Here is a 13,677-nt window from a genome sequence, read left to right on the forward strand (position 1 = left end):
GACACAAGGCATTTCATAGCATTTAAATACCATTGACAATCAAGAGGTTAATTAATCAATCAACATTTAAAGATACCATTTTCTTAAAAAACTGTTGAATACTTTGCAGAAGCAGGGTGATGTATTCATCAGCATGTTTCTTAATTATTAACCTATTAATATGAACTACATTCTAAGTATGTTTAAAATAGAAACATTTAAATGGAAAAAGTATTTATATAGACATATGTAAAATATCAATTAACATTTAAAAATATAGATTTAAAATATATATATATATATATATATATATATATATATATATATATATATATATATATATATATATATATATATATAACAAAGGTATATGTTTATATATATAGATGTATAAAAAATTATTTTATAAATATTGTTAAAGAATATATATATATATATATATATATATATATATATATATATATGCATGACGATTACAAAAAAAAATATATATATATATAGAGGGATGTACATGTAAATCATTAAACTGATGTGTAAACTAATGGCTATATGGATAAACAGTTTAAACCTATTATAAGTGATATTAAACATATACTAAGAGACACCCAACACTTTTTAGAAGATTTAGCTGAAACTAACATTATAAAACCTATTGCTACTACAGATTATTTAGTTACTTTAGACGTAAGGTCACTTTTCACTTCCATTCCTAACAATATTGGGATAGAGTATGTAAGGTTATTATTACTAGAACAGGGATTATGTAACAATAAAGTTATAAAGCTGATGTTGATTTTAGAACTTGTTTTAGAAAACAATGTGTTATGCTATGACAATACATATTATCTACAAGGCAAGGGTGTTGCGATGGGCACACCCTGTGCCAATCGTCGCTAAATCTTGTTATGATGCACGGGAGAACACATATTTACTGAACAACAATAATTATTCTGATTACATCAAATATTAGGGAAGATTTGTAGATGATGTGTTTTTTGTATGGAATGGCACCCTAGAGGTATTGAATGATTTTTTGACCTACATTAATGGTACTACAAGTTTTTTGTTTTTTGAACATACCTACTCTTCTAATAAGATAGACTTTTTGGATGTTACTATAAGCAATGGTCATGAAGGAGTTCATACAGTTTTATATAGGAAAACCTGTTGGAAAAATAATTTGCTCCATCGTAGTAGCATGCACCCCAGACATATCAATCCTAATATTATTAAAAGCCAAGCTTATAGGGTAACTAGATTGACTACTAGGACTGAAGACTATGAATTGCAACAGGATATGTTAAAAGATAACTTTCTTAATAGAGGTTATAATAAGAATGAGATTCATGAAGCTGTTACATGTTGTACCAAAGAAAGGACAGATAAAGCCTTACCTTTCTTTCTAAGACAACAAGGTTTGAAATCATTTGGACCAAAGAATACCAATGGAAATAAGAATCATAAAAGGAGTAATACCAGTAAATTAGTTATTCCATAAACGAACAGGAATACACAAATAAGGCAGGTCGTTGAAAGTAATTGGAAGATATTACTGATGGATGAGAAAGTTAGGAATTTAGTCGATACACGACCAGGTTTTACCTACAGAAATATGAAGTCTTTGAAAAGACTTCTTTGCTATGAGTCCATGCATAACACTATCACTCCGTCATCACAACGCATAGGAACATTTGCATGTAGGTCATGTAATCAATGTACATATATTTCCAATGGCAATCAATTTATTCATCCGACCACGAGACGAGAGTTTAATTTTAATTTCTATGCTGATTGCAGATCCCGTGATCTTATATACTTAGCAGAATGTCAGATTTGTAAATGTTTCTATGTGGGAATGACCAATAGAACTTTGCATGAAAGAATTAGGGAACATCTTTATGCAATCAACAAGGAAAACGTCAATAATGCACTTGCCAAACACATATTAGAGAATGGTACTAATCATAGGTTTAGTTTTAGGGTGCTACAATTAGTCCATAAGACATGTAGACTTGGCAATCTCAAGAATCGAACAGAAGAATTAGAGAATAAGTGGATTATTAGGTTACAAGCTTCCCAAGGTTTTGGCTTGAATGACAAAGTGTCACTCAAGCCATTTCTCTCAGCCCGTCCATATAGCCATTAGTTTACACATCAGTTTAATGATTTACATGCATATCCCTATATATATATATATATATATATATATATATATTATATATATATATATATATATATATATATGTATATATTTTTTGTAATCGTCATGCATATATATATATATATATATATATATATATATATATATATATATATATATATATTGTTTAACAATATTCATAAAATAATTTTTTATACATCTATATATATATATATATATATATATATATATATATATATATATATATATATATACATATACCTTTGTTATATATATATATATATATATATATATATATATATATATATTTTTTTTTTTTTAAATCTATATTTTTAAATGTTAATTGATATTTTACATATGTCTATATCAATACTTTTTCCATTTAAATGTTTCTATTTTAAACATACTTAGAATGTAGTTCATATTAATAGATTAATAATTAAGAAACATGCTGATGAATACATCACCCTGCTTCTGCAAGGTATTCAACAGTTTTTTAAGAAAATGGTATCTTTAAATGTTGATTGATTAATTAACCTCTTGATTGTCAATGGTATTTAAATGCTATGAAATGCCTTGTGTCTTTGAAGTCTGATGAAGCGTTATTGTTTAACGTGAAAGCGCTTACTTTGTCCTTGGATTCTACTATTAAAAATCATGAAGTGAAGTGAATACTGCTTATCTGGATTATTTCATCTGCCTGGTGTACCACTTTGGTTTGTTTTGTGATATTGCAATGTATGTCACCCCTTTGGTGGTACAATTACCCTGGGCTTATCTTCAGGTTCACCAATAGCCACCGTAATTTTATCCAAAATGAAAGGGCATTGGTGGCACATCACACATTTTTTTGTTCCTTTCAAATTTACACCAGTTGAGCTTGTTCCAATGCCTTTTCACTAAAAAAATACTTTTAAAATTTTGAGCCATTTTGTAAACAAAATGGGGACCAGGGCCAAGTAAGTTATATAAATGTTCATCCCCCTTAAAAATGTTCCAGTTTTATTTCAAAATTTTCTTAACCTCATTCACGTTATGGTTAAATGTAACCACCATAGCATGTGAATAATTAGTGTTGGAGGTTTGTAGCTGTGCCCTGTGATCCATTGCTATCTGTGCTCTATCTGATGACACATTGGATTGCATAAGCAATGGAATAAATCTAGTACCCCATCTTCCTTTATGATTTTATTTAAGAAATTGTTAGGATAACCCCTTTCCAAGAAATATAATCTAAGGGTTTCTACCTCATCTTTAAACAATGAGCTGTCTGAGCACATACATGCTGCCCTTACCAACTGCCCCTTGACAATGTTCTTTTTTATATGGTGTGGGTGGCAACTATGGAATTTCAAAAAGATGTTTGAAAGTGTAGGTTTCCTATATACTTTCAAAAATAACTTACTCCCCCTACCACTTTGAAAATAGTTACATCTAGATAATTACTAAAATCAGTACTGTGTTGTCCTGTAAATGATAAAATTGAAGTAACATCATTTAAATAAGATAAAAAATTACCATGGTTCAATATGTCTTGACTTTGACAATGTAACAGTACACCTTTTGGTAGAACTTATGGAAATAGTATTAGATTATAATTTTGTAATGTTTGAAGGTGAATATTACAAACAGATTAAGGAAGTTGCTATGAGGCCAAGTTGTGCCCCATTTATGCAAATTTTGTGTTGTATGATTTGGAAAGAAAAGTGGTACTATCTAGTTCTTTTGCCATAAATTGGTACTGTTACTATCGGTTTTTGGACGATGCATTTATTTTTTGGAAAGTCCAAGATGTATTGAACCATGATAATTTTTTTATCTTATTTAAATTAAGTTACTTCATTTTTAGCATTTACAGGACAATACAGTGGATAATTGTGTGGTGCACTATTTAATTGTAATGTATGTGTAGATATATATACATATATATATATATATATATATATACATATATATATATATATATATATATATATATATATATATATATATATAAAAAATAAAATGATTGTAACCTTAATTTTTATATTGCACTGATGAAGGCTTTATGCTAAAACTTGTATGCTTTATCACCCATTGGGTGTCAGTTTTTTTGTATATTCATACATGGGTACCTTTGCCCACACATTTTCATATTAAAAGTTCTTTTGGTAGAATCTAGTGCTGGCCTATGTGTTTCTTTGGATTTAAATACTTTTAGATGGGCTGTGCACATTACTGTACGTGCGTGGGACCTGCTGTTCCTGTTTCCAATATGATCCCAGTTATTCTCACTAGGAGTAATATACAATTATCAAATATGGGATTGCTATGGCTACTCTAACACCAAACAGGATAAGTTAATTCAAGCACCAAAAGGGAAACTGGCTATGCTTAAAAATGCCTGCAAGGGCAGTTAGCATAGTACCTGCCTATGAACCTATGTAAGTAGAGATGTAGTGAATAGTAAAATACTAGGTATCTGGGAAGGTTTGAGTTGTTTGAAGATGTGCATTAAATTTATATCCTCTTCCTGCAGTGATCATTAGTTTTTACACAGAAGTTATTTTGCAAATATATTTCTTACTTTTGTTAAAGTAACTCCAGTGTATATTGGATCTTTTTCCTGAAGCTGAGTGTTTCTGCATACTTCAGACAGAACAGTTGTACTACAGATACCCTATACATGTGCTTACTACCCTTTGTTTTATTTTAGTCATTTGGTTTTGAAACTGCAATAATAAAAACACTCCAAAACAAAGATAAAGTATATAAAATAGACAATTTAATACTAATGGTAAGAATTTTCATCACACAGGTGTGTAAGTCAGTAACTTCATCTGACTGTAATACTTTGTTGGAAGATCACATTCTTTACAGATACAATAAACCACTTTATCACATTGGTCTTCCAGTAAACACCATTTGTATTGAATATTAATCATCCAAACTCCTTCATTTTTTAAAAAAAATAAAGTTTAAAGAGTCATTCAGACCTGGTAAGTCAAGGACATTCAACTGAAGGTTCCATTTTAATTCCCTAACTTCTAAAAATTTTCCCTGTCACCATCATGAATGTCTTTATTCTGAAATTCCAGAACAAAAAATAAAAATGTTTAAACTTGCTGCAAGCCACACTATATCTGTAAAGTGCATTGATAGAACCACGTTTAGCAATATCATATTGATTTGCCTATATTCTTATTTTTTAAAGATCTAATTCTCTTGCTAACATAACACATGCAACATAATCAGAGTCACATGTGGAAAAAACAGGAGAAGTTACAGATTTATTAAAAGATTTCAAAAAACAATTTGAGCCATGCTCTGTATTCCTACAATATGAACAGTTCTCACATGTATAAGTTTCATTCATGTTTATCATTTTGGTGTTATGGCTGTCAAATATGTGTTTTAGCCTGTTTTCTCATTTTTAACAATCCTGAGAAACACAGCCAAACTGTCAGCTAAAATGTCACATACTTATATAATTTTCCAGTTATTAAATATGTTTTAATACCATAAAAATCCACAGAAAAAAGTCATAGCCATTTCTGATTTCCAGTCTTATCGTTTCCTCTGACAGTCTCACACTATCAGAAAGTCCTTTTCAATATCTTACAAAACCTGTTCTTGGGATAACCTCTTTGTAGAAACTTCACCTCTAGGTGTTGTAACAGTGTAACATCCTCACTATCACTTGTTAATCATCTACGTCTTTTAGCCTTCCCATATACTCTACCTTCTGTCATTTTCTTAGGATTCATACTAGTTGTTGTTGTTTGTCTTTCGGCTTTTTGCTGGTAAGGGGTCGCCACAGTGGAACTCCGGTCCACTAATAATTGGCAGTAGATTTTTATGAAATGCCAAAGTGCCAGCTCGACATCCAACCTTCAACAAAGGCATGCCCATTTACGCACACATGTCTTTCGAATGCTACCCAACCGCGGGGAGGACATGCAGACTCCACACAGAAGGCACTCCCAAGCCAAGCCGAGAATCGAACGGGAGAACCTCTTGCTGTGAGGTAACAACATTACCACTGTACCACCACGGAAAAATATAAAATAGAATTACTTGTAACATTTCTGGGGCTGCGTTTTGTTACATCTTGCCACTGACATCCTTATAAAAATCAGTATCCAAAAACTTCACACTCAATTCAGATACATTCTCTTTAAATGTTAGAAAAGTGGTGGTCTCATTAATGTCATTCAAAAAATTCCTCAAATCTCTAAAGTACCCTCCAACATGAAAAAAAAATATCAACAAGACAATGCCCATATTTAACATATAAGTAGTCTCTATGAAGATAAACATATTTATTTTCTGATTGTGTTAAAATTAAGCTGACATAGCTTATGGCTGCAGACACCCAATCACTACCCCACAGTTTTGTTACAACATTAGTCTGAAAAAAAAAAATGAAATAGTTGTGCAGAATAATATCCATCAGCTCTGTATTTAACCTAATATCTTGAGCTTCTAAATTCTTCTCCTTCATTAATTCACTCCCCCAGCATTCTAATCATAATTATATTATTATTATGTTGCCATGAGTGCAAAAAGAAACTGAACATCAGCCGAAACAAAAAAGTACCTTCTTTAGTGTTCTTACCTCTAATTTTGTAACAACATCAAAACAATCCTTAATAAAAGAATTAGCATTTCCCACAAAACCCTTAACTTTGTTATCCAGAAACAGAGTGGCTCAGTCTTAGAGTCTGCCCTTTCTACCGTTGGTCTCATATGAGGTCTGTCAAAAAGCTTATGCAGCAATGCAACACCAAACATAATAGAATTCTAGAGTTATCACTTCTCAAAACAGTTAAATCATCATGTATTTGCAAACTATTCAACAAGATTTAATTTAAAAGTCACTATCATTCAAATGTTCTTAGATTTCATGTTTAAATGATGTGATTTTAAAATGCAGTACCACAGTCTGATGAAGTTACTACTATGTGATGAAAATACTTACTGTTAGTATTAAATTGTATATTTCATATATTCATGTTTATTTGGAGCATTTTTTATTACTGTTTTTTTTGTTTTTACTGCTAATTGTTTCAGCATTTTCTTTCTCGGGGTTTTGAAATGCTGCTAATGAGTTTTGGGGAATAAGTAACTTGCTCTTTAAAATGACTCAGTATGTTGATGAAAAATTATTCTTAGAGCTGTTGTTACAGAGCGTTTTTTTAATTAAAAATTAGTTGTGGATTTGCACATGTATTTTAAAGGCCATCCATTCAAAGCTGAATATTTTTAATTTCAGAGTGTCACTCGTGGCCATGTAATGTTTCCACAAGTATAAAACCTTAGGTGTTCAATGTAGTGACAGTGGAAGCATACCCCCTCTATAAAGATTCCATTATGGCAGTTTTTAGAAATGCTGTATAATGTGCATAGTCAACACAGGACTAAATATCTAATAAAAGGTAAATTTTTAGAATGTAATCCAAATACAAATAGAAGTCAAAGGCACAATATATATGTGGATGTTGCACAAACCTGCAGCTTAGCAACTTGAGAGCAACTCTGAAATTTCATCCTACCACTTTCGTACCCCCATATAAGAAAAATAACAAAGAAAATACATTCATTGTCAAATAAAATAAAATTACCATAAATATTTAAAGTTGTAGTCATATTTTGTCTGATATCTGGCAAGTAGCTGATATAGCACATATAATCGCCTTCATCTGCTGTTGAAACTGTGTTGAGAATGAGTGAAGCATTTCCTTTTTCCAGTCCATCCACAGAAAGCCATGCCCTACTGCTGTTAAACAGGATTTTGTCAGCAAACCTGGCCAGATGGCTTCCCTGGAATTCCCACTGTACTGTAAGAAGGTTTAAGTCAACTGTCTCAGAGTCAGTACTGAAGTAACATGGCAGGAGCACTATTGATTCTTGCTTGTCCGTTAGGCTGGGACTGAGTGTGGTCATTGTCACTGCATCATCTGCAACAGGACAAAATAAAACTAACAGTTAAACAGTATAATGGCAGGCATCTTTGCAACATGCTCTGATAAATATTTCCTTTTTAAGCAACCAGTAACCAGGAAAAAAATGATTGGACTAAAGTTGATTTCTCAGTACATTTTGAGGTAGAGTAATGGAGCAATGGAGCATTTCTCCCCGGGCCTCCGCTGAAAACAGGCTCTGTGGAACCTAGTCGGACTTTCCCGGTCAACAAATGATAAATAAAAAATAAATAAATAATGTATGAATTATCTAAACAACTGTGAAGAGAAAAACTACACAACAAACAGCAAGAGACTGAATACATTTAATGAATACACGCATTCATGTGTAAATCACACAACTCAGCAGTGACTGCAGTAGGCATACTGGCTTAAGGCAGTAAAATACAAATGAGCTGAGTCCTGAATGCTTCAGTTTGACTCCTGCAACTTTTGTTTGTATTCAACATGTCTCTTGTCCTGTTTGGGAAAGCAGAAAGCAGTGAAACACTGCACTACCCTCCTTCAGTCTGGCCAGTTGAAATCCCTGTCAACAAATTGGGATTAAATATTATTACAGTATAGAGCAGAGGCACTACACAGGCAAAGCTGAATCTTCTTCATTTCAGTGTGTCAGTCATCTGACCATGCAATGTTTCCACAAGCACAACATCTTTAAGTCTGAGAACTACAACAGCATATGACTACATCTCCAAAAAGAAAATGGCAGATCTGTAAAAGTCCACATCAGTTCTTTCAAAGTCAGTTCAAGATTCTGTTCAGCACCATAGAAACAAACAGTCATCAGTGGGTGAAATGTGTATAACTAAGCAAATGCATATTCCAAATCACTTTTTTCCTGGTTTCTAAGCACAGCCAAGCAAGTGTCTCACACCAACAATCTCAGGTATTCAGTCTGTTCTGATGCCATCCTATAGAAGACGTTGGAAACATCAACGCATGGATTTCCAACAGCAGGTTTAGCTTCAGAGCAGCCGTGGCTGTGTGACTTTGAGGCCATATCAGTAATATTGCAGGAGAAACATTACCACAACCTTTTAGTGACAGTGTACAGACTGGATAGAGTTTTACATCATTATTCTTACACACCCCTATCTCGCACACACACACACACACACACACACACACACACACACACACACACACACACACACACACACACACACACACACATGCGCGCACACTTTTTTTTCAATGCAGAGCATAACCTTTGCCTTGGCATACCTTCCTTGTTTTTATAAACTTGTACACCATGAAAAATATTTTGATTTCAGCCTCAGTAGAAGTTATTGACATGTATCTTCAAAATCACTTCTTATAACAATTAACACTTTAATTTTTGTGTGACAGTCATTCAATTGTTCTTTAATAATTTCCTGAGCTTTTACATTGTTTTTCCTGAAATAAAGCATATTTTGAATGCTATTTTTTCTAAAATCAAAAAGTTCAGAGTAGTGACAATGCTGGGGACATTTCAGGAGATAGAGAGCCATTTTCTCAGGAGGTCCTGTTAATATTTCTATGTAGGTTTATATTGTTAGAGTGGGATTGTTTGTATTGCCTGTTTATTGAATAATTAAGAGGTTTAACTAGAGTGGTTTGTTTGCCTTGTATGTCAAGCAGATGTTGCATGCAAGAGTCTGCAGGAGATTTGCTAGAGGCTTATAGATACTCATACTCAAGAATTTTTTTGTAAGGAATCTTTGAGTTTTCATAAGTTGTGTAATATATTTGTACAAGTGTATGCTGAAGGGTAAGATATGTTCTTTTGTGGGTCATAGTAAGGGCAGATAGAAAGATCTATAGCTTCTTTGAATCTGGAAAATATATCTAGGGATTATGTGGCCTAGGATGTTCTAGTGATAGCTTCTACATGGTATTCAAAGGAGAGCTCATTGTTCTTGAGCATGCAAGGTCTTTATTGAATTACATTAGATTAAAATAGGATGTGGAAAAGATTAAAGTTAGTTGCAAGAAAGCTTATTATTAAATTAGATTTAAATTAGATGAATGAATTAGGTGTTAAAATGACAATCATAATGGCAATGTTTTTAAAATTGTATTGTATTGTACTGCATTATATAATACATATTACTTTCTTTCTTTTACACTTTCTACTGTTATCTTTCATGACTTTGTATTGTTTTATAACTGCTAACAAGTGTAATAATTAATTACAGATTATACTTTTTACTGGACCTTTTCTCCCTGCCCTCTCACCAAAGAAAGCTATTTTTGCATTCAGCTCAAATCTGTGACCTTGAAATTAGGAATTTGTGAAAGCTAGTCCTTGTCATAGGATATGGGTATTTGCTGGACAGTTAATGACTGCACTAAGTTTGCAGTATTTCTACAAACTTTGTAAGACAGAGATCTTTGTTCATTTGGCAAAGTAATTGGTGAAGACAGGAACCAATATGGAATACTGTGTGACATCACCAGTAATCAGCCTTTTAAAAGTGTGTGTGTGTGTGTGTGTGTGTGTGTGTGTGTGTGTGTGTGTGTGTGTGTGTGTGTGTGTGTGTGTGTGTGTGTGTGTGTGTGTGTGTGTGTGATACATCATAGGTTCATAGGTTCATGGCTGTGTACTAGGCTAATGGAGCTGGGGCCTTTACAATCCTAGCCACAGGTTTACCCTGGCATTGCGCCACCCAACCTTAGGTCCTAGTGCCTCTGTCGAGTAGAGCCACTGGAGTTATCCCCAGGGTGAATTTTCTATTTCCCATCCACTCATTAAGATTTCTCTTGAAGAGGGTCAGCTTGACTATTCCATAGCATGGGCAGTCTCTGGGTTATGAACCTGTCCCTCCAGTATTTTCTGTAGATTGTGGTAATGAGGTTGAGGTCTCTGAAGCGAGTGGTGCGGATCGATTGGAATTTTTTAGATGTAGCATTTCTAACAGAGCTGGGACAGACATGGCTTTGTAAGTCAAGCAGAGATCGCCTCTAAGTAGGCAATATGAGACAGAGAATAGTTGGAGTTTTTTGAGTCTGTCCATATAGAACAAGTGTTTAAGGCTTAGGATCCTCTTTGTGGGGTACTTTTGTGAACTCTCCAGTTGTTGCAGGTGTGTAATGAGGTACATGCCAAATGGGGCATTGTACTCGATGACTGACCTAATGAGGGAAGAGTAGAGTGAGACAATGACCTCTTTCTTCCTGGATGCAAAACTCTTAGTAATAAGATGTGCCACATAGAAGGACTTTCTGACCACAATGGCAATGTGGTGATCAAAAGAAAGGTTGCTGTCAACCTGTGTTCCCAGATCTCTTATAATGCCTTCTGCATTCAGTGGACTACCATTAATGTGGTAATTCATGGGAACTGCGTTTTTCCCTAAGGGGATAACGGCACATATTTTGGCAATGAGCTTAAGGCCATGGTTCTGAGACCAGTTGTTGGTCTCACTGAGGCCATTCTGTAGGATGTCAACATCACTTGGGGAGTTAATAATAGCTCCCAACTTGCAATCATCTGCGAACTTTGTCAGCCAGAGTCCCTTCATGTTGGCCTGGACTTCAGAGAAGTAGATACCAAACAAGAGAGGACCCAGGACCGAACCCTATGGGGCTCCACTCGTGACTAGTTGGCAGCCTGACTTGGAGTCAGCTACTTTCACACTGTGGGTTCTATCTGTGAGCCAGTTTGCAACCCACCTAGTGATATAGGGGTTAATGCCTAGCTTAATGAGATTTTGTATGATTTCTGAGTGGAGAATGGTATCAAAGGCCTTGGCCAGATCAAGGTAGGCTGTGCGAACCACCTTGCCTTCATCCACAGCTCTGGTGACTGACTCAAAAAAGTTGGCCAAGTTGAGCAGGCATGATCTACCCTTCACAAAATCAAACTGTGTGGGATCCAGAGTTTGGAGATTCCCTATATCCTTGTTTATTAGGTTATTAGGTCCATGATAATGTGTTCCATAGCTTTGCATGTCAGACTCATCAAGCTAATGGGGCGATAGTTCCTAGGGTCTGTAGTCGCTCCTCCTTTGTGAATAGGGATGACTGTAGCAGTGCGCCATTCTGTAGGGACAAAGCCTGAGGTGAAGCTGTGATTGAACAGGGAACACAGGTGAGGTACCAGTTCACTCTGTAGTTCATGTAGAACACAGCCAGGGATATTGTCAGGTCCCATAGAAGCTGCATTCTTGGCCTTGGACAGTGCTGTTTTAACATGTGCAGCAGTAATACTTGGTGCCTGGCAATTTACAGGTATTGTGCTTGGTCCTTTGAGGGGGAAGAGCAAAGTTGGTACTGAATCTGTCGGCCAGTATATTGGCAATATTTGTTGGCTAGGTATAGGAGGTACTATTGTGCAGTAGCTCAGAGCAAATTTGGGTATTGCAGTGGAGATTCTTTACATAACTTTAAAAGGCCTTGTGGTTGTCTTTATTATCTGCTGCAATTCTGTTTTCATAGCTATCTTTAGAGGATTTGATGAGGGATCTCAACTTTTTGTTGAGGCTGATAAGGGAGTTTTTCCAGTCTTGGGACTTCACCTTATTCCGCATCAGTTTCCTCCTTCTATTGTAGAGTTTGTTTATGGCAGTGGACTGCCAGATTGGCTTCCTTTTTTTGGGGGAGAGCATCTTGGTTCTATTGGGTATGGAGAGATCTGTGCATTTGTGTACATGTTTGTACAGTGCATTGATGCATGATTCGGCAGTCATGCAACTATTCTTCATTTGCATGGGTGCCGTCAAGTTAGCCACCTCTGTTTTTAGGAGCCCAAAGTTACCTTTGGAGAAGTTTTTCATGGTGGTTACCTTTGCGGGGGGTGGGAGGGATGTGGATTTCCAAGGTGATTAGTTTATGGTCGGATCTAACCAGGGAGGAGCTGACTATTGGTGTTTATCAATGGTCGTCCATGTTAGTAATGACCAGGTCAAGGCTGTTGCTACCTCTAGTGAGGGTAAGAACAAGCTGGTCCAGGACATTGGAATTAATGAACTCTAGGAACTGCTGGGCAAATGTATTGCTACATGAGTAATTTTCCCAGTTAACGTAGGAGTAGTTGAAGTCACCTAGTATGAGAGTGTTAAGTTGGACCCTAATATTCTCCAGGGTGCTTAGGAACATGGAGTGTGAGTCCTGGGACATGGTTGGGGACCTATAGCAGGCTACGACCTGAATCGCTGTCTTACCCAGTGTTAGCTGCACCTGAAGTATCTCTGATACGTTATGATGGGCTACCAGTCTTGAGGTGTGCGCATCATTGATGAATATGGAAACACCACACCTTTGGAGGTTCGGTCCAAGTTCTGGGAACGAAAGATGTGGAAAGAGTTATAGCCTGGTAGTGTAAGGGTGCTTTCTGCTGCCTTGAACCAGGTCTCTGTTACAGCACAAATGTTGATGTTATCCATTTTAAGGAGTGCTTTGAGTGAGTGCATTTTGAGATTTAGACTTCTAGCGTTGAATGTCTTACTGTGAGGCGACAATGCTACCGCAGCACCACCACCGCGGCCTCAGCGCTAGAAGTCTAAATTTTGAGATTTAGACTTCTAGCATTGAGGCCGCGGTGGTGGTGCTGCGGTAGCATTGTCACCTCACAGTAAGACGCTGTCTGGT

General features: G+C 35.3%; 1 protein-coding gene across 4 annotated transcripts in view; it reads right to left on the reverse strand.

The window, feature by feature from the left end:
• LOC122806592 (basement membrane-specific heparan sulfate proteoglycan core protein-like) overlaps positions 1 to 13,677 on the reverse strand; it is a 1,657,353-nt gene that overhangs the window by 534,151 nt on the left and 1,109,525 nt on the right. For all 4 annotated transcript variants that reach the window (XM_044077142.1, XM_044077143.1, XM_044077144.1 and 1 more), the window contains one exon: positions 7,744 to 8,079. In XM_044077142.1, coding sequence (XP_043933077.1) covers positions 7,744 to 8,079 — 336 coding nt within the window. The remainder of the gene's footprint in view (positions 1 to 7,743; positions 8,080 to 13,677) is intronic.

This window comes from Protopterus annectens, chromosome 7.part0 (genome assembly GCF_019279795.1).
Source record: "Protopterus annectens isolate FY-2018-M chromosome 7.part0, PAN1.0, whole genome shotgun sequence".
NCBI lineage: Eukaryota > Metazoa > Chordata > Ceratodontiformes > Protopteridae > Protopterus > Protopterus annectens.